At 40.5% G+C, this 26,982-nt stretch overlaps 3 protein-coding genes across 4 annotated transcripts; all 3 read right to left on the bottom strand.

The window, feature by feature from the left end:
* Positions 1 to 174: 174 nt before the first annotated feature.
* LOC149103940 (kelch-like protein 7) lies at positions 175 to 2,918 on the bottom strand. Its single transcript, XM_089273132.1, has one exon. It carries the CDS (start codon positions 2,766 to 2,768, stop codon positions 954 to 956), a length of 1,815 nt encoding a protein of 604 aa, XP_089129258.1. The 5' UTR covers positions 2,769 to 2,918; the 3' UTR covers positions 175 to 953.
* A 1,489-nt stretch (positions 2,919 to 4,407) lies between these two features.
* On the bottom strand, positions 4,408 to 7,128 carry LOC110065371 (kelch-like protein 3). The gene has a single exon (XM_089273133.1). It carries the CDS (start codon positions 7,057 to 7,059, stop codon positions 5,341 to 5,343), a length of 1,719 nt encoding a protein of 572 aa, XP_089129259.1. The 5' UTR covers positions 7,060 to 7,128; the 3' UTR covers positions 4,408 to 5,340.
* A 1,055-nt stretch (positions 7,129 to 8,183) lies between these two features.
* LOC110065280 (scm-like with four MBT domains protein 1) lies at positions 8,184 to 26,965 on the bottom strand. Of its 2 annotated transcripts, none has more exons than XM_089273131.1 (19): positions 26,895 to 26,965; positions 25,709 to 25,736; positions 25,037 to 25,200; positions 22,794 to 22,934; positions 20,651 to 20,711; positions 18,949 to 19,226; positions 18,764 to 18,812; positions 18,152 to 18,246; positions 17,511 to 17,772; positions 16,389 to 16,718; positions 16,202 to 16,290; positions 15,547 to 15,787; positions 15,167 to 15,249; positions 14,710 to 14,939; positions 13,919 to 14,049; positions 13,544 to 13,778; positions 12,824 to 13,029; positions 11,807 to 12,162; positions 8,184 to 11,347 (listed from the first exon to the last, which is right to left on the bottom strand). In XM_089273131.1, exons 1-19 carry the CDS (start codon positions 26,916 to 26,918, stop codon positions 11,219 to 11,221), a joined length of 3,132 nt encoding a protein of 1,043 aa, XP_089129257.1. In that variant the 5' UTR covers positions 26,919 to 26,965; the 3' UTR covers positions 8,184 to 11,218. The 2 variants fall into 2 exon arrangements, with proteins under 2 accessions (XP_089129257.1, XP_020628056.2); XM_020772397.2 differs by having other exon boundaries at positions 18,949 to 19,463; positions 26,895 to 26,964.
* Between the last annotated feature and the right edge of the window lie 17 nt (positions 26,966 to 26,982).

Raw genomic sequence — 26,982 nt, 5'->3', positions numbered from 1 at the left:
TAGCCGTCAGATCAATCCATTTTTGGAGCGCCAGATTCATTTATAATTTCTAAAGTGACGGCCTGCAAACCCGCAATGAAAATAACATTTCAGTCTGATGGAATCTAAGCTTAACAACAAAGAATTGAAAAGGAACAAAATCGGCAATTTAAACAACGTTGCAAACAAAGCAAGTAGCCTTCACTTACATTTATATCAGGTGCACTTTCAGCTTGTATTACAAGACTGTTATCTATACCGGCCCTGTTCCAATAAAATACAAAAACTTGAAAATTATATGTTGAAAAGTTAAAATACCACCATAGTGTGATTGTCTGGGTAATGTTGTTACAATAAGAATAAAATAAAATACTTTTGAAGACGAGGTTAAGGTGATTGCTTTGTTTTGTCAGTTAACTTAAGCTCATTGCAATCCATTTTAACATTTTCTGGTGTGAATAGCTGCTCTCTTTTTTAGCCTGGTTGATGTGTCTATTACGTTTTATTTTACAGTTCCCTTCACTCCTACTTCGGCATTGTATGTGCTTGGTAATTCGGATATTCTACGTCGGCTTTCTTTCCCAGCCATTTCGTCCGATTTTAAGCCCACATTGATGGAACAGAATAGTCCAAAATAACGCCCCTTAAATCTATAAAAACATAAAATCCGTTTCTCGTTTGCGGTAAACAGAAAATGTTCTGGCACTAGCTATTCGAAGGCTGGATAACGCTATCCATCGGATAAATCGATATACAGTGGATAAGTGTTGACAAAAGAAACCACGCTATCCGCTGGATAGTTATTTATCTCGCCCGGGTTGTCACTTATTTATCCAGTGGATAAGTTGTTGACAACTTATCCACTGGATAGCGATTTATCCGCTGGATAGCGTTATCCAGCCTTCGGACAACTGGGCCCTGGTGGATAACGATATCCACCTTTCGAACGACCCGGTCTGGTGTTTATCTGGGCCCTAACTGAAGTACCCATCAAGTCTTTCTTTGGGTAGACAAAGAACCTCAGTTTGAACGTGGAAGGCGCTGAACGGCATGTGTGTTGCAATGGTCCACTGACGGACTTCAACATCCCAGCATTCCACGCTGTCCAGTGCATCTTCTTCGCTCTCGCCTCCAAACACGAAAACACGATTTGCCAGAGCGCCTATCCCAGCAGCACAGCGCGCTGCGTTCAGTCTCCCAGGCTCCACGGTCCACTGATCACTGGTAGGATCATACATCTCGCAACAGCCTAGAATTCCAGAGTCATGATCGTTCTCTCGACCACCCACCACCAAAACTCTACCGCTCACGACCGCTGCAGAAGCGAAACAGCGCCTTTTCACCATAGAATCCACCAAGATCCAGCGGTCCTGCTGCGGTTCGTATCGCTCTACCGTGCGCAGGAAGGTATCATCTACAGCACGTCCTCCTATCGCGAGGATATTACCATCGAGCACCACTGCGCATAAGCCTTGCCGAGCACAGTTCATCCTCGTGACAGGGTACCATTTATCCAACGCGGGGTTGTACCGACTGACTCGAGCTGACACCATGGTACCGTCGTTCTCATGGTGGATGCCACCGAGGACGTACACCTGGCCTTGGAGAGTGACCGCAGCCGAGAAGCAGCTTCCTCTCGGCAGTGAGGCGCGAGTGTTCCAGGCACTGCCACCCGGAACAAAGCACTGGACTAAGCGGCTGCCTTCTTGACTGAAAACGGAGTGATGTCCAATGCTGTAAAGAACACCGTTACACAAAACCGTCGAGTGACCTTTTCGCCCATGAAGCATATCCGGTAAATCAAACCATTTATTAATGGAAGGCACGTAGCAGACAGTGTGTTTAATGTTTTGAGTAACATACTTGCTTCCAGTGCCACCGCACATAACTACAGCACTGACAAACTCCTTAGGGACTTCCGTACTGCTTATGCTAATATGCTCGTGTAAACCGACTGTTTGGAGTGCCTCCTGAACAAGCGACAAACACGTGGTGCTTTCCCGAACGAGTGTTTCTCTGGCTACAATATTCAAAAGAACGTCCCTTGACATTCGTCTCAGGCGAACACAAGAGAAAAGATCTTTAAAATGGCACGCTCTGTTGTCTAAGTCGTGCCTGATCCATCGCACGACTGCACTAAAGACATCCTTCTCATTCGTCACAGCAAGATCATCGTTCGAGATGACCTCCTCCAGCAAAGACTCCTGTAAACTGAGAAACGACGGAGTGCCAGTAGCTTGCACGAAATTTGCGCTGATGAAACGGGTACAAGACGATTTCAACGCCTGGAGCGAATGCTCGTCGGCCACAGATAGAATGGAGAAGCAGTTGTAAAGGTTCAAGTGCTCTTGCAAGAAGTCTGTGACAACCTCTTGTAGATCCTCGATTATGAAGTACGTAGCAGCTGTTAAGATTAACTCAGCGTTGTCTCCTAACTGTATTTGTCCCGTGTACATGTAGTCTAAGATATCGCCCACATCATCGGGGTACAGCCATTCTAAATCGACCTCAAAATGATCACTCCTTGGCCGCGAATTAAAACTGAACAGCTTTCGAAAATAATGACTAGAAGCGGCAAGGACAGTGCGGTGTGCAGCAAATTTTCGTCCTCCTTTTACGTTGATGATAACATCACAAAACATTCCTTCCTTTCTGAAATCGTTCATTGTTTGAAGAAGCTGACTTGAATAAGAAATGTTGTTAGCATCGAGAAGCTCTGCAGCTTGACGTTCGCCCTTCATGTTTGTATTCCTCAGAGTTACGTAATCACGACGGTTCAGCTCATACATACTGATAGTAACTGCACGTGCAATACTTGTTGTTCAGGTTAATATTTGCTGTCGACTTAATTATATATGCACGCTTCATGTTTCATATTTTCTGGGAGATCTAAAAATTGCCGCAACCTCTATGACGGCTACGACGAAAGAAAGCAAGGGAAAGCTACTAAAGGAATGAATTGCTACCCACTTTTTATTTGCACTGGGAAATACTGAAGTAGCCATCTTAAAACCGCTAGGCACTGAGGCGTTAAATAACATCGGGGGTTGCCGAGCATTGAAATATAGCACGAAAAAATTAGCACAAAAAAACCTAAGTGTCATATTGCAAGAAATTCTGCAAGCGGTTAACCCGCTTTACTGGTGGAGTCCCGAGGGACTTAGAAATAATCCAGTTATTTGAGTAACTTTACAGACACAGCCATTAAATTTTATTATGTGATGGAATAGAACTGTTTTAATATGTGTCGAAACGACCAGGGCTATACTCCAGAATACCCGGCCACTTATTAGCATCTCATTGAATAAGAATAGCAACTATTGTTATATACCTCGTTCTTCAAAGCCCACCGACACATGTAAATAAAGTGGCCGGGTATTCTGAAGTTGCTCCACGACCAGAAACCACAAAAGGGTCGACAAAATGTGAAGTCTGTGAAGGATGTAAACGGTTTTCTATCGACCATCGTCGACCAAGACGCTAAAAAAGCCCCGCATCTCACAGGTTTGAAGGATACCGCAATTCAAGATAAATTAAAAACTACCAAAAGATCTTATGTCTGAGCCCTGGGGCCTTCTCCTCAAAAGGCTCCATCTTGACACCTAAACTAATTGACGAGGCTTAATTCTCTTTCATCAGTTACAACTCAGTACCCACTATGTTTGACTTTTTCTACGCTACCTAGTTTTTGCTATTTCTATTCATTTTCTTGATCTTTTACGTATGTTCTATAGCACGGGGATCTTGTTTGATTCGTTTGAAACATGGGGGGAGGAATTCAACTTGGTCTTTGCAGTAGGAAGTCAAAATAATTCACTGCCGTTTTGTATTAGTTCTGAGAAGAGACACGTGATGGAATTCATTTCCGGTATCTGAGTTCGGAGAAAGCCTCGATTTTCAAGGAAAAAAGCCTTGAATATTCGGAGAAAAAAAGGAACAGGAAACTCTCTCTAGATAAAAGAAATGATGAACGTGATTACTTGGATTCCACTAGGAACACGCAAGCGGGACTATAAGAAATGAATACAATCCAGTAAATATGAATCTCTTCAGCAAAACATTTTAATTTTGCATGCGTTATCAGACATTCAGACTTCAAAGAAGTCTTCGCAGTATATTTCCGGTTAACCGAGTACAACTCGGAAGTATACAGAGGACACAACTGAACTCAAGCAACTGAAATGTCAGCCTTTTCCAGTTCTCAGCCTAATCCTGAGGGATTAGGGAGATGACTGGAATTCCAGGCTCTAAAGCTATTGGACGGGAGACTGTTTACATGAGTGATGCGCATCATTTAATTTAGCGGTTTGAGGAGTACATCCAGCCAGAAGGCGTTTATCGCCTCACTTGTGATGGACAACATTTTATCTTTTCCATTATTATGTTGTATATTTTCTTCCGGCATCAAAATAATCAAGAACCAAAACATTTTTGCATACCTTCTTGCCAAGAATATTTCGCCATTGTAATTTCCAGAAAATAAAGCTGAAATGATACACGCTCCAGTGAGCAGATCTAGTGACAATACTCTCGTTTAATTACGAATCATATAAAAGAAACTTAACACTCAGCCGAAGGACATTGAATTTTACTTGCAATTAAATCGAGTCCGTTACACTATATTGCAGTGATGGAAGTTTTCGAAATAAACATTAAATACTTCCTTGTTCCGGTTTGAAGGCTAATTACTGAAAACGTACGGGCACTTTTCACATTGTAGTCCATTGCCATCTACGCCATCGTTAGCCTGCAGAACAGGCGGTTTAGCGGGACAAAGCGTGAGCACGATAGATGTCACCGACGGGCGAGAAAGGCGCGCTACTCTTTGGTTAATTAGTCATTCTCACTTAGTAAGGGATGGACCGTTATTTTTTTGAGGGGGGGGGGGGGGTGGTGTTGAGAAATTTTCTGAGGCATGAATTTTTTTCTCGCTTTTAATGGGTAATAGGTTGTGCACGAATTTTTTTCACATCCAAAATAGGACCTGAATAGTAGAAAGCACTTGCTCGAATTTTTCCCATGGCTCCCCTTGCACGATTTTTGTTTGCTGTGCACAAAATTTTTTTTGGGGGGTGATTGCCCAGCCCCTCCCGCCCACTAATCACTAATCAATCTTTATTTACACTCACTCTTGCTCAATATAATAAATTACAGCAATCCCCTAAAAAAATAACGGTCCGTCTCTAATAGTTTTTGTCATTTTTAGAGTACTGTTCTTCAAAATTAACTTATTATCACTTCACTATTATCAGTATCTTCTCGATTCTGATAGTTAGGTTCGTGGTACGAATATATGTGTCTCAACCAAACATCGCCACACTGATTAATTAAGGTTGGCTTTCGATTGTTCAACATTTTCAATCAGGGAACGTTGCAAAACTCAAAAATCTCTTTTGCTACTCTGAGCACGCCACACTGGACCCAGGATCTTTTACAAGGCATTTTGCTGACGGTTTCCCAGCTTCTCTTGCGCTCGTCATAACACTCCACGCTGTCCAAGCTCCCCGAGTTGTTACAACCTCCAAACAGGTAAATCCGGTTTCCAAGTCTTGTGACACCAGCCGCCTGGCGCGGGACGGAGATGTTTGGAAGTGAGGTCCATTCCTCGGTGGCCGGATCCAGCACCTCGCAGGAAGAGAGATACGCTCCCGTTGATGACTGGCCGCCGATGACAAAGATCTTGCCGTTCAACTCAATCGCGCAGGCGAAATAACGGGCTACTTGCATCGGTTTGACTTCACTCCAGTCCTTTTTTCGGGGGTTGTAGCGCTCAACGGTTCGCAGGAACTCATTTCTGTCGCTCAAACCACCAATCGCGTACACGAGACCGTGGCACGCCGCTGAACAGAGACCAGCGCGTTTTACAGACATGGGCGTCTCGATGAACCATTTGTTGATATCCGCGTCATAGCGCATGACTTGTTTGGTCGAACCGCCATTCGGTATTCTTCCGCCAATGATAAAGATGTGATCGCCGCATGTCACAGCCGTGGCTGCGCAGCGCATTTGAGGCATGTTTGCAACCGCTATCCAGGAATTGGTGTGGGCGTTGTACTGCTCGACAGACTGACCGTTTTCGGTCTGGGTACTACCGAATGCGTACAACACGTTGTCGTGTACAGCGGTGCAGTGCTCGTCTCGAGCCTTGAGCATGTCAGCCAGCGGTAGCCATTTCTTCTTGGCCGGAGAATAACAAGTCGCTTCTTTGCTCAAGTTTCCACCGCAAACGGTAATGACGTCCACGTGTCTTGCAAGATTGTTCCGAGCGCGCTCGCGATCGTCGTGCTCGTAAAGAACGAACGAGTTCAAAGCCTTTACCACGAACTTCGTGCAGTAAAAGCTGCTCTTGACAAGCTCTTCATTTTCCACCTGGTCAACCAAATAATGTTTTGATAGCGAAGTCAAACGAATTTTGCTGAACAGTTCTTCAAAATGCTCTCTTCGCGTGTCCAGATCGTGTTTCACCCACGTTATCAGCGTCTCGTAAACATCTTCCTCGCGCGAAACCTCGAGATCATCGCGCGCGATAATTTCGGTATATACTCTGTAGTCGACGGATTTGAAAGCTTCGGTGTCGCAGGCTTCAGTAAAGTGTTTCACAATGTAGCTTGTAGCAGAGCTTTTTAGAGAATCACAGCTATATTTCTCTGCAAAGTCCCTCAAGGAGAAACATCTCGTGGGACTTAGCAGGCTTTGCAGAAACTGGCAGCCGATATCTTTGAGGCTTTGAATAAGCAAGTAATCGGCGGCGGCCACGAGGCTCTGTACGTTCTCCTCCGAGAGAGTCACGTTCCCTGTGTAGATGTAGGAAAGCAGCTGTTCCATGATCTCGGCTTGTAGCTGGTCAAGTTTACATTCCATCAGAATCTTTTCTTTCATGTCGTTTGTGAACAAACCGCGGAAATACGGGCTGCCAGCGGCGAGAATGCTACGGTGAGCGAGAAAGCTCTGATCTTCCACGAGAAGGCGAACATCACAAAGCACTCCTTCTTTTCTTAGCTGGTCGGTGGTTTTCAAAAGAACATCCTTATACTGTTCGTTTGATACTGAAAGGGTTATGGATTCTTCTTGATCCGCCATTTTTAACACGGCAAGGCCACTAAAACTACAACTTTGCTTTACTTAGGTGTAAGATGACTTATGCTAATTTTCGTCTGGTTACCGTGGTTTCGCATAAATTATACTTGTGAATTACACGTGTGGATCGTTAACGAGAGAGAAAATTGTTATTAGTTTTAAGCGATTTTCCCGAGCTTTTTCAAGTCTTTCAAGACAAACCACAAAATGTAAAACCGTCTGCCATACTTTTTCAATATCTTGGGGACACATATAACCCAAGCGCGAGAACCACACTGGGAGAATAACGGCCCAAGGTCTTGACAGTACAGAACGAGCGCCGCGAAGTTCGTTCAAAAAAGACCGAGAGCCGATATTCTCCCCGTCCCGTCCCGAGCAAGCCTAAGAGATTTACAGGAGATTCATTAACACGACTGAAAATGTTTAGAAAAACATGCCACGACCTCGGACTGGAAAACATCACAAACTTCACTGAAGCGCGCTATTCTGATTGGGAGCCGAGTCAGCCGACTAGACGCACACTCACACTTGATGTAAAATAAAAAAGAAGGGACAGAGGGTTGGAAGAGAAAAGAAAGGAAATCTTTTATGTGAAAGCTAGTTCTAACCTGGTCAAAACTACCAGTACGTGATCTTGCGGGATCTTTCGGGAAAGTGCCCGGTCTAATACTTGAAGACTATATTGGGTCGGCAACAGAGCAATCTGATTGGCCGATATTAGTTATTGGCCCTCTGAACTACCTTCGCACTTGGAGTGGTTTTCAAGTGAGTGTCGTAAAACCAAAATTAACCCAATTACTTACCAATTAGACTGCTCATCCAATCTCAAACCGTAGTAAAATCAAAACCAAGAGCAAAGTAATTGCCTGATTACTTTCGACACTCAATTGAAAACCGCTCTATGTATTTTTTTTTAACAAAACTAAAACTAGTTTGATTTTCCATCATTAAAAATGCGTCAACTAGGTTTTGACTTTTCGAGGTCGTGTTTTCAAGTGCCCCTTTAAGTTTAAAACGCTGGACTGAAAATTTTGTTGAGTTCTTTAGCCCATTACTAACAGGGAGAAGACAAAGAGTGTCTTGAAGCAATTCTCTTTCACGGGATATTACAGAAATAACTCGATTCATTCTTCTTGCAAATTACACTTACGTAATCCTTTAATTGTTACATCTATACGTAACATTATTTCATTGTTAACTGTGATTATCATGATTATAGAAACTCCCGCTCTAAATTCATTACAAAATACATTATCGTATAATACTATGCCAGTGATAACAAAACTTAATATCTACAGTACAGCATTAGGCGCTGTTCCACGGTCACTCGGCGAAGTTTTCGATTAATTCTTGACAATAACCTGTTGGATTTTATTGGATTTGACCAATCGAAAATAAGTACACAAGACATTTGGGGAGGAAACTTCTGTTGGCATAGTAACTGTCAGATTTTCGCTGCAATTCCTCCCACATATTTCTCAGGCTTTGATTGGTCAGTTCAAACAGAACCCAACAGAAAGTAGTGATAAAACATGCCAGGAACCAATAAAAAAATTGAGAAGTGACAATGGAACAGAGCTTTCACTGCAGCTAGATTCCCTACTTGGAAAGATAACGTTTTTTCCCCGCTAGTTACATATAAGAGTGTGCTGCAAACCGGTCGCGAGAAAGTTGGGAGGATACAATCCGCGAGCAAAATCTCCGATCTGTATCTCAAATGGAGAATTTCCTCGCAGGCTATAGAGGGTGCAGCAGCAAACTTTGCCCGCGTTTTCCCCTACATCCTACATGGCTCTCTCTTGCAACTCTAAACGAGGTAACAATGAAAAATTGTGAGCAAACTTCTCGTCGTCTTTCCTGATTAAGACAGATCGGAGAACAAGTGCCACTTTCGGGAAACCTTCGTCAAGTGCCAGAAGTGTTTTCCGATTCGTATTATCCAATCAGAAATTAAACTAGCATCACGAAAGTTGTGACGCCAGCTTGTCGTAACTACGATCAATAACGTTGCCTAGCAACGACCATAGCAAAGACATTTGGACTCCGAAGGTGATGCTTGTTCACCAGGAAAGATTCGACAGAGAAACGCTCGTAAATTATTGAATAGCTGAATTAAACTGACCACAAAAAGTGGGCTAGCGATAAAAACAAACCATCTGGTAAAGTGTAACTGTTTGATTTTAGTGCAAACGGGCGGTCGAGAAGTGCTTGTTCAAATTTTCTTCTTCCGAGAGCAATTAACAAGAAGTTTCGAGATGGATATATCCAAGGAATTTATTAATTCATAACATGAGAAAATGCTTTGTCACGATGCTGCTTTCCGGGGCGTTTTTTTGCAATCACGAGTTCCGTACTCTAAAATTAACGCAAAGGCAACCGAGACAGATACAGGGATACAAGAAGTAAAAACAAAAATAAACCAACCAAAATTCCAACAGAAAACACCGACCCTACAGAAAGAGCGTAAAAACAATAAGCTATTTTAATTCAATTGTAAACCCGGCAAGCTCCAAAAAAGGAGCTACGTCACGGTTTTGCATTTTGAAAAGTTGAGCATCAATTTTTCAAGCTCGTCGTTCGTAACTATCCGTGTTAATCTTCTCCATCCTCAACCCTCCTTGATCCTTTATGGTTTATTATTGTCTGTTTGGTGTTCTTCTATCTTAGCAAACTACTATTTTCAGGTTTCTTTCAATTTAAAGGTGATTTTGTACGCGGCCAAAATAACGGAAAATACCGTGACTTTAAAAACAAAGCTTGTACCAAAATCATTGTCGACAAAGCAGTTTTAAGTATAAAAAGCGAACTTGTTTCTAAACTATATCTTCTGCAGTTTCAGTGCCAATCTGAAGATCTTTCTGCGTCCTAACAATACAATGTGTTATTTTTTTCTTTCCTCTTGTGCTTTAGGATATATTTTTACAGACCGCCCGCTTGCAAGTGAATATATAGTCATATATTATGATAATTACGAATATTTTACTGTACATGCATTAAATTGTCAATCGGGAGGTCGAGACACTCTTCACGTTTGAGTAATTGCGTTATTTTAAGCTTCGGAAAAATCCTGTTAAAACTATTGAACTAAATGATTTGGGTGAGCTATACAGAACTCTAGAAAAAATACGCGATACCCTACATTCGCGCCAAGTGTTTAAACTAAACAAGTAAACTATTTGACAAACTTCTGCATAAATAAAGCTATAGAACTAGATGCGTCTGAAACCAGAAGCCCCTCAACAAAAATACACATCGAAGCTCCCATTAAAGGAGCGCTGTCACCGATTATTCGAATTTCTTCAATAATGAGTGAAATAAACGCATGAAATTTTTCCCTGAATTTATCATTATGGAGTAAAATTTGGGTACTCTTAACAAATACAAAAGCAATAGGCCATTTCCGAGTTACCTGGTGCCTCTGTGTCAAAAAGAATCTCCGTGCGAAACCTTTCATGTGAAAATGTGTTCCGCCTACGGGTTCATTTTCGTGCAAATCAATCTCACTTTCATATGAAAGGTTTGGCACTAGGACTCGTTTCGAAACAGAGGCACACGGTAAAATTAAAATCAAACGATGGCTGGCTTTCCGGTGAGCCGGGTATGTTTTAGTCTCCTGCGCAACCGTTGTTTGGGATGTCACGCAGCGTTCCACCCAAAGAGGGTCAAGCCTTACGTGACATCTCAAGAAACGGCCGTGGAGGAGACTAGGTATGTTTTTAATCTTCTTGAAATCATTTTTATTTTAAAACATCGATGACAGCAACCCCTTAAATGACTTTCAATGACTTCTAATGTGCTATTTTGCATGACCCACATTCCCTCCCACTATGGAATTAATGTTATAATAAGCCTAGACATACTACAAGTCAACCCTTTAAGCCCGAACAAACAAGTCAGCATTGGTTTTGTCCTCAAGAAATCACCACAAACTCAGTGATACTGATGTCTGACCACTAGAAGAAACTGCCTTGATAAATCCTCAAATTCTCCCAATAGCTGCTAAGGTTAGGGAAAATTTATACGCTGATATGGGGGCTCGAAGGGTTAACGGAAAGAAATTAAAATATAACTACAAAAATCTTGTACATTCAGCAAAATCACCGCATCTGTAGATTCCAAATAAAACTGTGGCGTTTCTGATATATAATTTGCATTCCAATGTTCATATGCCCCATGCCTGTTTAAGGGCCTTGACTGCGCTCTGGATTTTCGTCATGGGTCCCAGTTTGTTCTCTGTTAACGATTCCAACATTTCTTGCGTCAAGAGTAGAAGGGCGCGGCCGTCGATCTCCTGTAAAACAAAGCGAAGACGAGAGAGAGAAACTTGGCGTGGAACGGAAGCTGTACAGAGGTCGCCTATTACAGCATAGCTAGCGCCGGAAACCGCGCTGTCAATTTTAATAAACGTTAACGTGCATCATAGTGCAAATAGTGCAATGATCCACGCTTATGGCGTAAGGAAAGTTAATTTTGCTTCGCCTTTGCATTGCCAATGCTATAAAAGAATTAATTCATGCTTTTAGCTGTGCATCATAGAGTTATGGACTCCCGGCTGAGCCATTCTAGCTTCCCGATGTACGTAGGGCATGAATCAATCTTTAAGTACAACATACCCTGAAATGAATTTGTCCTGCAAAGTTTTCGTTGCACAGTGTAGCGAGCGTTGCAAGAAGCATAAGCACTTTCAGCTCTTCGGCGCAGCGATAGTGGTAACACTGCAAGGACGCTAATGACTGCAAGCTTAACATACCTCTTTAATAAAGGCATCCGCGTAATTCGAGCAGCCGATAGAATACATGAAGCCCGTCACCTCCTGCACATTCCACAGGCGAGGATCTTTACCGCTGTTTGAGCTCTGGTACAACAGAACGGAGGCAGCGTCAGATTCCTGAGCCGCGGACGAAGGAAGATTACTCGTCGAAGACACCATCGAATCGTGTGACGAGTCTCTCTCCGTCGGCTGTAGCCAGACAGCAGCCGAGTCGTTGTGATGAAGCTTTTGACCGGGAGGAGGGTAACCGGCGACGGACGGGGGTGGGGGAACAATAGCGGTCGTTTCTTGCAGGGGACGACCGTCGCTTGAGGATGTCACGCCATTATCTTTTCCTGAAACGGGATTGCGTTACAATCAAGGAGGATTCAATACACTGCTGAAAATGTCACGCCCTCCTTTATGATGTCTACGTTATGAAAACCCGAATCTGTTACTTTCAAGCTGAATACGCATTCTCAAGTATTACCTAAACTAAGGAAAGCTAACACTAACCAAAAGGATTTTTTGCGAACTTCAAAGGGGACGTTTGTAGTTAAAGGGCATGAAACTTTTCTAGTTCATTAAACATTTTATATAAGGTAAGTCTTGTAAACAAACAACAACAACAACAAACAGAAATGGAGAGAGCATGATAAAATGAACACTGATCGAGAAATGCTGAAAAAAGAGAAATTTTGGCCTATTCAGAATGTTTTTAGTACCAACCTCTTACAAACCTAACACTGGAGAATATTAGTCCGAGATCGAGCATAGCGAGGTCCGTACAAGAACGACCGAAGATCAATATTCCCCAATACGGCTCGAGCAGGCTAGATTAGTAAGTAGTTTAGTACATGGCAAAATACACGGCTTGCAAGGGTCCGTATGGTAAAATCCAGACCAACAAAGAGCCAATCCGAACGCTCAGATTTACCACAGACTAGCTTGTCATATGTAATGAGTTTTTTTTTCTCAGAATATTACATTAGGCAAGTAAAATATTCTTCCCCTGACCTTTAACACAGCTGGTCTGATTACAGTGTCCCATAGGATAGCGAGTAGCGCTGACAAGCTCTGAACAGCATCCCAGCACTTGACAGACGCGCTGTAGATACGGCTGAAGGTGTTCTGCTTTGTTCACTACGCGCACACGCCGCATGAGCCGCTTGCCGTTCTTGCTCTTGGTCTCAATGCACACTGTGCCGCCAAGCTGTAACTCCCTGAGAGAAGATCGAGAATAAACACAGATTATTTCAATTCTCCTAACAATAGCACCGCATTGTTGGGTAAGTAGGTGGGGAGAAGTACGAAAACGATCAACTACGGGATATAGTTTCACTTTCTAACTTTGTCACCAGACTCTGTATCCAAGGCTTAAATTTGAAGAAAAAAGGAAGGGAAAATCTATATTTTGATTGAATCTGAACAATTTTAGACTGAATTTTCAAGATGCGTTTTCCAAGTGGTCTCTCCTTTAAGCCAACATCTTTTCTGTTTCAAACCTAAATTGCCAACTTTAACAGTCGGCTTAGCACCCGAAGCGTTTCCGATTACAACAAGCCAATCGGAAAACTGCACTAGCGCTCGTAAGCACGCCGAAAGTTGTCGCGTTGGTTCGACGTCATAAACACAACCTAGTCGCTCAGCAGCATCTCTGAGGAAAATCACGGGCTCTGTCAAATAACAGTAGGCCGGACTACTTAAACAACAAACATACTAACAAAACTTTCTTACCTGTTCTTCTTGCTCTGGTAAAACTCGCGGCTAAACAGCTCCAGCACTTGTTTAGGGTTGATGGAGGCGGACACCAAGTGCTGCATACACAGTCGCATGATGTTGTGCTTCTCCGGCCCAACCACAGAGCCTCGCACGGCATCAGGGAGACTGCGCATCAAGTCACGACTGAGAAGAGGTCCTGGGTAACAGCGCTTGTTTAAATACACGATCTCTTGCGGATACAGAGATTTCGCTAAGATGGGAGGGAAAAATAAGTATTGGTGAGCTGGTAGAGAAATGTTCTACACTAATTTGCTTCTCTTGTTTAACCATTGTTTCGCAAAGGAGAAGCTAAAACAGAAAATAAAAAGGAAAACAACAACAGCACACAACCTTTTTTCTTCTGTCCGTCATCCTCTGTGGACGCTCGTCTCTTGACGGGCCGACTCAGGGGTCTAGGCACTGATGGGCGGCTGACGTCAGTAACTGGGCCGTACCGTTCCACATATCTATCAGGCATCGGTCTGTAACAAGGAAAATCGGTATATAAGTTCTGTAATTACTTGCATTGCGCTTACACAACATGGTGAGTTTTTTGGTGAAAGGGCAAACAAGGATCCAGATTATGAATGAAGTGGGGACGCACAAGGATCGACCCAAAATTATTTTACACGATAACAATACCGAGCGACAATCAATGAGGCATCATTTGGTCTTGGCCAATAAAGCAAAGTCATTTGCCGGTAAATTGCACGTGTGGTTACTTTGGCCCTGCGATTGGTTGAAACCAACGTAACGAAACGAAACACTATGGCGTGATTCTCTGAAAGGTAGTGTCCATTTGAGCGTAGTGGCGCAACAAGGCGGCGCAAATCCCCTTTCTAATCGCATGAAGCGACTAGGAGTATTTCTACTACCCCCTGAATGGATGGGATTTTAGTCCATCGTAGGGGTTACCCCTCGACATTCAATTCACCCATTGATACACCTGGGTAGAGAGGGGCTCTGTGAGAGTAGTGTCTTGCCCAAGAATAGAACACAATGATCCCAGCCAGGGTTTGAACCCGGACCGCTCGATCTGGAGACAAGCGAGATAATGATCTAGCTACCATGCGTCCCACGATTCTGAACGGTGAAAATAATATGCAAAACAACAACGACAACAACAACACACTCTGCCTTACCCCGGGGGCTGCAATGGATGAGCCACTGACGAGCAGTAACCAACAGGGAAGATGTCTAAAGAATCCTTATCGACAAGCTGATCGTAGGACTCGTCCCACCCGTCAAAGTGGATTCTTAGCAGGGGTCCCTTCAGGTCTGTCACTGTCGCTGGGCAGATGAGAGCCGGTTCACGCAGATCAACTGCTTCTAATTTAGTGCCCACTTGGAAGTTGTTCTCGCCTCTTTGTTCCTAGTTGTCACAAGCAGAAAATAAAGATGAGTATGAGGATTTCGTGTCAAAATGAGAACGGACATAAACTTGAGCAAAAAACGGTGGTTTTTAAGCATATAAACAGAAAACGGTACCGAAAAGTTACAAAACTGAAATCAAAATTCTCGCTAATCCTAGGTTAGCTTAATCGGGCATTGAACAACCCGGCCCTGCTGAGCTACAGACTAACAATACTTGGCCATTACCTGTCTGAAGAGCTGAATAGGAGCCTCGAAACCACCCGTCTTAGCAAGATATTCAGGCCAGCTGAATGTCTCCACACTGTAGTCTAAAAGAAGGTAAAACAGAGTTTTACTCTACAGAAATGCGTCTCGCTACGATAGAACGTCACTAGCTTCACTGAATTTAATTTCGTTGCTCTAAGACTAACTACTATGTCAACTTGTCACAACGATCTGAAACAGAACGGCAGAGCAAAAATGACTACAAGTTATTTGCTCGTTCGTTTATTCGTTTGTCCATTCATCCGTTCGTTCTTCCGTACGTTCGTCCGTCCATTCTTTGGTGCGTTCATCTTTTCGTTCGTTCGGTCGGTCGCTCATTCGTTCGTTCATTAATACACTACCTCTAGGTGGGTGCAACTGAAGATCATGAGCCTTGGCCCATCCGCAGGGGAACACGTTGATTGAGTTGGCATGGCACACAAAGTACGTCGCCAGGGAATCAACTCCAAGGACAAAGTAATTAAACTTCAGAACTTTGATGACAGTCACCACACACACATGGCTCGGGTTAAACGGGTCGATAGCTTCAAATTTCATGCCCACTTTGAACTGATGAACACCTGGAGCTGTTCCTGTTGAATCCTAGGAAAGATGAATTTGTAGAATCCATAAGCAGAGTTATGTCGTCAGAATAGGAGGTACTTTTGTTGCCGTTGCTACAATGCACAGTTGTGTCTGGTTCTACCTTCTTAGTTTGTATATAAGAAAAGCTGTTGAGTAGTGTGATTGTGTACTTTCATGTGGTACCATTTGTTATGCTATATAAGGTGTTTCTAACATTAATGTGTGGACAAACCACTAACGTGTGACCATTCAAATGAAAGCTAACGAGCTGCAATCTTCATCTCGGAGACTTGGAAATTTTAAAACTGCATTCTTTAACTTCCGAAGTTTATGTGCCTTTTGCTTGCTAGAGAGCGCATGAACTGCTTTGTTCCTCTCACTTCATTCATTTGTGTAAGTGTTGAAGCAGTCAGTACATAACACGATGCAAACCTGCACGAAGAACTCTTGAGGTGCATCTAAAGAGTTCGCCAGATCATCTGCCAAGAATTCGTTCCACTTACTGAGACTGTGTTTCCAACCTAAAAGACATGTGGAATCAGAATTGGACTCAGAAATTTACTGCATGTTTTCACACAACCTATATGACCAAAACAGTTTGATCACACTACAACTTTACCAATGGGTGGCTGCAAAGTGTGTCCCACCAGGGACGACCATCCGATTGGATGAATCTCCGACGACTGGTAGTGGCACCAGAAGTCCTCAGCGACATCATCATCAAGACCATCATATCGCATGCGAAGACGGTCACCGATCACATCGACTATGGTGGCCACACACATGGAGTACATGTTCTTACGATCAGCCACTTCTACTTTCATGCCCTTTTGAAATCGGTTGTAAGGCTGGCTTTGTAGTTGCTGAAGAAACTCGACCGAGAAGGTCTTTGCTCCTGAGAGACATTTGAACAGGTAATCTCTCCAATTGGCACAGTTCTCTCTGATAGCTGTAGAGACCGAAAATAAACAGTACTATTAGTAATAATTACTAACTAAATACATGATTATAATTACTATACATAATTTATTATTATGTATTACCAGTTCACAGATCCTTGATATAGTAAATTTGAAGGAGTTCAATATCAAATTCTTCTTCCCAAGTTCAAACTCATTAATTCATTCACACCTAGTTATTCACAATTTTTTCATTTATCATTCTCTGAAGTGTAACTAGTTTTGAATCTCTCTTCCATTGGAGTTCCAATTTCCCTTTATTTTAATAAATGCCTTTAAAATCTTAACATAATGGGCAACCTGTTCCAAGTAAGAGTGAAAAAACTGTCTTCCCTTCCCCTCTCCCTCACATCTAAAGAAATAAGGGCAGGAGGCTTGCCAAGAATGGATGGCCAATATAATTTCGTCAGCAAAGCAGGTTATGTTTGTGGGAGCTTGTCACATGTAAGTGATGGTAACAGGACTGAGTGGAGTTCCGTCAGGGATTTCATTTACATTTTCAGCAGGAGGGACACTGGTTTCCACAGGCGGGCAAAACTATTAGAACTGAACTTTCCTTTAGATAGTCAACCTAGGTGGGCAAAATCATCCTCACAGGTGGTCAATTTGCACGGTGCCCAGCCCTTAATGAAACCCCTGGTTCCATTTGGTCTGTAATATTATCCGGACTCAGAGTAACAAAATCTCTCACCACGAAGCCAGAGTGTGATTCGTTTAATTGTGGCTATGATTGCGCAGCAAATTGGACAATTCCTGTCTCAAAGACTAACACTATACCATACCTGGAGGTGGTATAAGCAGTTTATTCCTCTTGGCACACCAACCAACCGGGTGAATATTCTTTGATCTCAAGTCAAACCAGAAGTCACCAGCAGGGTTGGATTCATAACCTTCATATCGTAACTGAACTCTGTAGTGTTTGATCTCAATCACTGTCGCCACCCAAAATGCCACGTCAGTATCATCGATGACATCCATACTGCAGTTCACAACTTCAACCTTCATGCCAACATGTACGCCCTTCAAACATGGGCTTAGACTGACCTGTTGAGAAAACATGAACAAGAAATAATGTAAAATACCATTATAGATTTAATACTTTGCATACAGCTCCCCAGGGTATAGTCTCCCTTGTTCAGAAACCCTCATATTAATTACACAAACCATGTCACCATCCCTGCTAAGTTCTCCCATTTGCACAAACAATGTCTTCCTCACACTCCATCTGTTCATGTGTGACATACCCTATGAGCAATAATGACCTCAATTTTTTCTCTGTGACAATGTTTTTTGGCCAAACTGATTCACTTACAGCAGCTCTTTATGTAAAACAAATGTCTGATGAACTACCACTAAATTCTCTAAGTCTATGGGGAATTTGTTTTTTCTTTTAGCTTGGGCAAAGAAATAAATTCATTCTTACATGTTCAAATAGATGATTTGCAGCAGCTTTAGCTCCTGTTTTCTTGAGGTACTCTGACCAGTCAAAGCTGCGATTCTGCCAGTTTTCACCAACGTCTTTGTAGAGGAGAGAAAAACAACATTCTAAGAAATTACTTTAAACCAGAACAAATTAGAAACTGTATATTAATTACATATACTGCTGATGGAAAACATAGTGGCCAGTTGGTAAGAACTTTGGATTCTAGATTCAAGCATCTGGGTTAGTACAAGTGCAGTGTTGTTCTAAAGACACAAAAGTTTCGTCTGACCAACAGTTTTTATCTCCACTCAGCAGAGATACGATGGATAGCAACCTGTGATCAACCTGTGATGGACAAGTTGGGACAAGCATTCCATCTAAGGGGATTGTGGGTGGGGGAGGAGAGGGCAAAACTACACCCCCCAGGACTTCAATTTGTGTTACGCAAATCTAAGACAAGAGCTTTCCCAAAGGCATTGAGGCAGAAGGTGCTACCTCTTACACTGAATCCACAAATCCAATGAAGTCATTCACTTGACAAATCAGCAAAAAACAACTTGTGGTCTGAAGTGCATGGATACATTTAAGATTACAATGCTGAATAATCAATACCTTCTCTTGACAAGGGGGGTGCACTTGCATTAGCTCCTTCAGCCTCCTCCTGAAATTAAAGAAAAAGTCAAGGAATTTATTTGATGCTTGTCTATAACTTGTCATTACAAGGGGTCTACAACAAAGGGGGTGGGTTAATACTTGGATTTACAGTTACATGTAGCTGATTGCTGCAAAAGCCTCACCTCATGTCCATCTTGAACTGTTTCTTGAACACTAGAAGCCATTGCCGCAGTAGTAGCTGAAGATGTTGTTGCCGAAGCAGAAGCCAAAGCATTAGTATTGTGAGCATGCCGTTCTGAAGTTCTGTGTTTCTTTTTTGGAGTTCCGATCTTTTCTCCTTTAGATTTCTTTTTAATATTCGATGCAGAGTACCTTTTTGCACACTCCATTTTACAGAAGCGTTTGGACTTTGAGAAAAAGTGTTCTCTTACCCCAATGTAGCAGCAGAATTCACACTTGGCTGTATCGGACAAAACAGTTACTATGTTAGAAAGAAGGTCGAGTTTTAAAGAAACTTTATGATGTCTGTCTGAAGTTCTGTGTTTCTTTTTTGGTGTCCCAATCTTGTCTCCCTTTGACTTCTGTTTAATATTGGATGCTGATGAGTATCTTTTCGCACACTCCATTTTACAAAAGCGTTTGGACTTTGAGAAAAAGGATTCCCTTATTCCAACGTAGTGGCAGAATTCACACTTTGCTGTATCAGACAAAACAGTTACTGTGTTAGAAATTAAAGAACGTTTAGTTTTAAAGAAACTTAATGCAGAATACTTAGAATTAAATTTAACATTTTTAAACCTGTGAAAATTACCAAAATTAGGGATGAAATGTATTTTTAAGCTTAATTGGCATTTTGTGACTGGCTTTTAACTAAAAAGAAACACTATACAATGCAGTTCAAGAAGAACTGTTAACTAAAAGATCATCACTCATCTGAAAGTAGCCCAAACGTGACAGAAAGCTCATCCAAAGTGACTAATAGTAGGTTGCCATAATAATTTCATTGAGGACCTTCCAACAAATCATCACATTTAGATACTCTGGTGAATGAAGAAAGAAGCATGTGGTTCCTCCTTTGAGCACCCTCCATCGAGCAACCAATAATAAATATTACCACCCCAAGTGCTGGATTGAATCATTATGGTACAGTTGGACCCCGCTAATTTGAACTCGGTTATTTCAAATTCCCCACTATTTTGAACTCAAAATCATTTCCTTTGGATATGACAGTCACTCATTTACTCGCTATTTCAAAGTATTTTTCGTTTTCCCTAAGAGTCTGAAATAGTGGGGTTCAACTGTATGTGGAGATGTAGTTGAACCTCACCTAAGTACAATCCCACGCAATGATGTTTCAGTGCTGCTTGTGAAATTTATAAAAAAGCGTGGGTAGTTTGTACTAACAACAATAATTGGAGAGTTGTTTTAGCTGCGAATAAAGGTACGTGCTAAAGGTAGTTTTAACACACAGAGTTCTAATAAAGATGATAGCAAGAAGCAAATGCGCATAAATGTCTGCAAAGATTTGTACTTAAGGGAGATTCCCTTAAGTCACATTTTGAGGAGAAGTCAAAATTTCAAACAAGAGCCACTTTGGATGTTCTTACTCTCACATAATAACTTTTCTTAGTTTGCTCTACCAAAATCAATAACGTATGCAATTATTTTTAAGACGGTCATTGCATTAGCACACACATAAACATGGATGAAGCTAAAATGGCAGCTGTCAATTAAATTGCTGTAAGAAAATGCATTTCAAGTGACTATATGACATATACAATGTAACATTATTCTGCTCCGATCTTTCATTTACGCAATCTGTAAGTGTAAATGAAGACTTAAAGGATAGGCATGCTTGACTGACGGTATGGAAGGTCGCATTACCCATGTTCTCAGCGAGAGGTTCATCTTCTGGGACCTCTTCTTTAGGAGGCTCTTTCTCAACCTGTAAAATTGGAATGAAACATCATTTTCTTGTTGACTATTCCAAAGATTTATAAGTGCTTGACATTTAATGAGTTGGTTTGCATTTGACTGCTGTCACTCCCACAATTACCATGGTGAATGGCAAATACGAGATTTTGTGAGAAGGCCAGAGTGGTGTTTTCCTTTGAAAGTCTGAGACATTTTGACTTCTTAAATTACATGACCGAGACTTCAAAGTATGGCCATGACTGTGAGACATTTAGATTCTAAGACATTCTAATTCAGATGCCATTTCAAAACCAAACAAAAAAATCAGGACTTAAAGACTTTCTTAGCATTGCAAAAAATCAAGACTCCGAGACCATTTTATGAAAATTCGAGACACACATAACCACCAAAAAAACAAGACAACAAGAGCTGTGAAATTTAATGAAAACTTTGCGAGACCCACAAGTTTTGATGGACAATTTGCCACCCCTATAGTACAATGCACATGTATTGAACAGGGGTTTTTCTACAGGGCAACACTGAAATTCCTGATTGAAATTCCTGTCAGTGAATGTAAACAGAAACATGTACATGAACAAGGAGAATGAATAATGGGGATGTCTACAGCCATTTATACCAGGGATTGGGAAGGCAAACCAGGCAAATGAGCCTATGGCCCATGGCATTGGAAAGTTAGGGGCCATTTATAAAAGGTTTGGACCATTAGGGTAAATAAATGGGCCATAAAAAAATGTTGACAAATGATATGCAATTCTTGATTGTTGTTGTTTTATACATTTTACTGGACTTCAAGCTACATGTAGGTTAAAGGGTACAGTCACAGAATATAGCTAACTCAAATTATATAACCTTTCATTGAGGTTGAACTATGCATTCTGAACTGGAAATGATTAAACTTAACACACCAAGTAGTCTGACATCAACATCACTGAGACATGCTCAGTTTTAGATTTAGAGTGACAAGTAACATTGTATTTACAATTTAAAACTTGAGCTATGCATCAACTGTACATAACACAACCTTGAGCTCTCTAATAGTTAATGAAACGTTAACCAAAAATTTTTCGTTCCTCAGAACTAGAAGGCTTGGAAGCTTCATCTTGATTGTTGTTTTCAGGATCACAATTCCTTGTGGCCGGCTCGGCATTTGTAGTGCAAAATGGCCACAATCTCTGTGTCTTTCCAATTTAGGAACTTTCGCTTTCAGAGGCCTATTATTTGGCTAATTACAGCATGCAAAACATATTCAAATCAGCCGATTCTATCAATGAAAAACAGAAAGCACATGGATTGAGCAAGAAACTCGTTTGCGAGCAGAGTCCGAATAAGGGGTCTGGGAACGAAAACAAAACGAACGCTTTTATAATGTCGATAAAAGAGCAAACGAATTGTGATTTCTCGCGTGTTCATTCGTCATAACACCGAAAATTTCTCAAATGAAAATCCTTTCCACAAAGTAGTGTACATTTTACTAGCTGCTTCGATGCTAAGGCGTATCGTAGGCCCAGTAGGTGCTTCTATAATGCACCATTTCGTAGATTTCTGCGCCATGTGTGCATGGCGCACAGCCTTCCCAATCCCTGTTATGCAGTCCAAAACTGACGAGAATGTTTGTTATTATAACTATTTAAAAAGACACATTGGCAGAAATGCTCTCTGTTTCGTTTAGAAAGTCACTTGACCATTGAAAACTAAATCCCGTGTTTGTAAAGAGCTTTACAAACACAGAAACCAACCAATTGGGTGTGTGTACCAAATTGAGCACATTGTAAATGCAATTATTATACTGCCTTTTTAACTTAGAAACAAAATAGAAAGCTGTTGCATTAACATGTTTACAAACACAATGTACATAGCTTGATGCAATCCAAATACTCAGTACATCGTCAAATACCTACAGCTTGAGCATTTCCAAAATATCTGTGTATGGGTCTTGACATATAGACATGTGCACATGTATATATTCTAAAGCACAAAGGTGAAACTTAGTAACTGTTTCATTGAATTATTATTTTGAGCATTACTTCATTGTGATGTGAGAACCATCATTGCACCTACAAATTCCAATTCTGAGAAGAAAATTTTGGCCAACCTGCTCAGATCCTGCTGTCTCCTTAGTGGCGGCGTCATCCTTTTCTATCACAGGGCCTGGCTCTGGACTGTCATAATTACGCGTTTCTTCCTCACCATAAAAAGCTAGGATTTCACCCTGTCTTTCTGCCTCTGTGTCCCCCTTTAAATAGTTAATGATTGTTAAGTAAAACAAAATAAAATACTATGTGCAAATTTTGGGGTTTAAATTAGGTTTTGGTTTGAAAGTTGTTAAAACCACTTTAGGGAGATGATGAGAAATGAAGGCTTTTAAAAAGAGGCAAAACTAAAATTAAACACAAATTTACTTAAAGAAATTTATCACTGAAAACTATCTATTTCATAAGTTAACCTTCCTTATCTGCCCAAATACACATTCATGAATCACCAGTGAAGGAATGGTTTTCTCAGTGATATTTGCACTTTGCACCTTGTGCCTGTGTTTCAAGGCAATTCCTTGTGCAAACGTTTCACATGAAAATAAGTTTGATTTGAATGAAAATGAACCTGTAGGCAGAACACATTTTCATATGAATGTTTTGCATGAAGACTTGTTTTGACAACTTGGAAATGGTCTAAATCATAATGAAGCCTGGAAGATCCCTTCAGCATTCTAGGTGGTAATATTGCTTTTTTTTTGTCCTAAGGTCATATATAATGACTTCACTCCTTGCCATTTATAAATAAAATAATGCCACAATTCACACTGTCATTACATCTGATGACTTAAATACAAATAATAGCAAATACATGTAGCTCCCTTCTAAAAACACCTAACACAGATTACATGGTCTCAGTTGTATATGAAATGTGCTTACGATATTGAGAAAAGATAACTTCAGTTTACTGCATTTTGTAGTGTAACATAATTTTATTTTTTCATTTGAAAATGACATTGAGATGATTTCTAAGTGTTCTGGAATTTAATTAATTTTTATTCTTAAATAGTCATCTAAAACTAAAATGACTATGATGTTTTTCACTCTAAATTTACACCACAACTCTGAACTGCTCTCATTATATTGCAGCTGTAATTAATTCATATAATTTGTATGGTGATGCACCAAACAGTAGAGATAATAACAAATGTAATTACATATACTCCTGCCACAAATAATGTCCTTTTACAAGAAAAAAATACTCTTGTGGTAAAATTATATTATTTTATTATTTTGTCCAACAGAAATTACCTTGATATTAATCTATGTATGTTCACTTTACTTAACTTATCTACCACACTACTTGTACATGAGGAAAAACGTAAGCAGGGTTTTTATATTAATGCATGTATGTATGCATGCAATATTTTAATTAAAAATTTTGAAACTAAAAATAAAGGTTTTCATTTCAATATTTGAATGATACATGTATTAAGCCCTAAATGATTGCTATGGTAATTTCTGTCCCCCATCAATGAAAAAAAGTTCAATTTAATATTGGAATCATTGATAATGAGATCACAGCCACCTGGGGGTGTAAATTTTTTCTCACAATGTAAGACACACCACAGTAACATGCAAGACTAGTGATTAACATTACTGGAGTGAGTGTATGTGGCTGTGGTTAGAATTATAAGAAAAAGTCTAAAATATAGTCTGTGTAAGCACTACTGTAGTTTTAAGTATCAAACCTTGGATTGGTGGTATATTATTAGCCAAATAGTATACTAAAGAAGCAGAGCAATTTTATAAATTGACTAGTCGTAGAAGTCAACAGTTGATAAGCGCATGCACATATACAACAAGGAATGGTGCTTTAACACGCCAGCTGACTAGGTCTTTCTTGATTATATGAACAACATTAATTCTGTTTTCCAGAACAAGTTCGCTTGATAACTCACACAGTGACAAGATGCCATTCTTGATCATGAGCATTTCTTCACTTTTTAGAACAAGATGGTTTGGTTTTGAATATCACTGTTTAAGTCTCCAGTTTTTAGTGATCTTGACAAAACTACTGACATTTCAGGGATTCACACAACATTGGTAACATAACAAGATTGAGCTCACTATTAATATTGTAACACAGTAGTGCATTTAATTCCAACTAAACCAGGATGCAGCTAAGAGCCAGCCATTGACTAGTTTCACCCCCTGAGAGAGATCTTATCAGAAACAGGAATTTCATAAGACAAAAAACTTGAGGTAGTTTTGAAGGGTCAAGAGCCAAAAAACCTGGCTGGGCCTGTTAATGAGCCAGATTGGATTATTCTTACCTACATTGCTGGCTATCAGATAAATTTACCTTAATGTTGGATTGTTCTTCCTGAAGAGGGGTCGGCATACTTGTCTCTTCTGACATTGGCATATTTAAAGGAAGGTCGCTGGGGGAGCTCTTCTCCTTTGTCTCAGCATCCACATCTCCTGTTGATTTTGCTGTGTTCACTGGTATGGGGGCTTCATCATTTGCTAGAATACAACAAGACAGGGCCATCAATGGTTACGATCAAGCTACAGTGTACTTCTACAGAATCATTGAGAATAACACCAACACCAAAATTGACCGTTTTACTGCTTGTAAACTGTCAAGAGATTCAAGTTTTTTGGCAGTCGTAATTTGAAGATCTTCTTGGCTTGTAATGCCATGCTGATCACTTCTTGAGTTTGATTAAAAACATTTACATGAATATATTACTCAATTCTTGATAAAAACATGGAAATCTGAGGTCTGGATGTAAAAGGCTGTTCAAGAAAGTAAAAGTTCATGTTGAGCTAAAATTAACAACAGAGGTTTCTGCATAGGTTTATAACCTTTAGGGCATATCCTGGTCTCTCAAAAAATGTGATCACTTACAAATGCAGATATACAGGTACACAGGTACTGAATAAACCACTTTGTGAGCATTTTAATCACTTTAAGTTAAAGTTACACTCACAGATGACAAATGAAAATTATTAAAAGGTCAAAATGACTTACCTGGTATTTCCTCTGAGACTTGATCCTCCTAAAAATTAAAAAAAAAAAAGAGTTACAGCACATCTGATTTAGGGTTGATAGGGTAAATAAAAAATATCAAGAACTTTTTTCATCAGACTTCACTGATACTATTGTGATCAGAGCATTAAAACCAGATCAAGAAAGATATTCTACATTCCAAGAGACAAAATCCAGACGTATAGGTGGAACCATTCTAGCACAAGAAAAATGCACAAGAAAAATGTTTTGGGTTTGTGGATTTTACAACAGAAAATATATTTTCAAGAATTACATGTAGAGAGCTTAAAACATTGGCAAATATCAATTTAACAGCAAGATATGTTTTGTAATAACATCACGTATGGAGTTCTCGTGAAAATCATCATTTTCGTGTTTAATTTCCACAACGTTATTCGAGTTCACATAAAATCTGCAACTTAAGCATTAATTTTGTAAGTGAAAAAAAATCAAACATAAAATAAAAGATATGCCAAGTTGAAAAAGCAATGATCAGTAAGGTATACACAGAATGACTGCAAATTAAAGTCATCGTTTTTAACATGCCGTGCGATTGAAATTCTGACAATGCAAGTTAGCCAAATTAACATTGCGGATATTGCAGTTGTTAAAGACTGTTCACACCACAGAGTACGTGTAAGTCGCATTTCTAACAGATTGTTTTCTATCAAAGTAAAAGTTTAAGAGTGGTTTTCAACATCAACACTTGCCTTCAGTCTTGGTATACTTTTCCGAAGCAGAAATTCGCCAAACCGTTTCGTCTAAATATTATTTTTAATGGGAATTATGTAAACAAATACTCTGGCCTTACTCATGTATACTATTCGACAGCTGTTTTATAACAATCCCTAGACAACCTCAAAACATGTTAGAAACAATTTACATTAATTCCACGCTAAACTAGTGTAATTTTTCTCTTAACTTTCCCACAGCTCGAATGGTCTTTTGGGTGTTGTTAAGCTCGAGACCCTGTTTTCATGTCAATTTCTATTGTTCAGACAGGCAAAAATTTCTCGAAAAAGAATTTGGCAACAAAGAACAACATGGAGGGATAATTTTCAGCCCAAAATTTGAAGCAATCTTCAATCTAATATTATTACCATTCTTTATGAGAACACATGATCTTTTTGTTGTTGAAATTAGGGGAAAATTCGAAGGAAGTACTCACATTTCGCGTCTCAGCTGTCGCCATCGTTGAGAATCCAACCTCGGTTTCGTGCAGAGCATCATACCCAGTCCTCAAAGGGCTTGCCGCT

The sequence above is a fragment of the Orbicella faveolata genome, unplaced genomic scaffold, assembly GCF_042242905.1.
Source record: "Orbicella faveolata isolate gen_17 unplaced genomic scaffold, um_ofav_v1 contig_35, whole genome shotgun sequence".
NCBI lineage: Eukaryota > Metazoa > Cnidaria > Anthozoa > Scleractinia > Merulinidae > Orbicella > Orbicella faveolata.
Note: the sequence above shows the minus strand (reverse complement) of the source record. Positions and strands in the feature narration are given on the sequence as shown.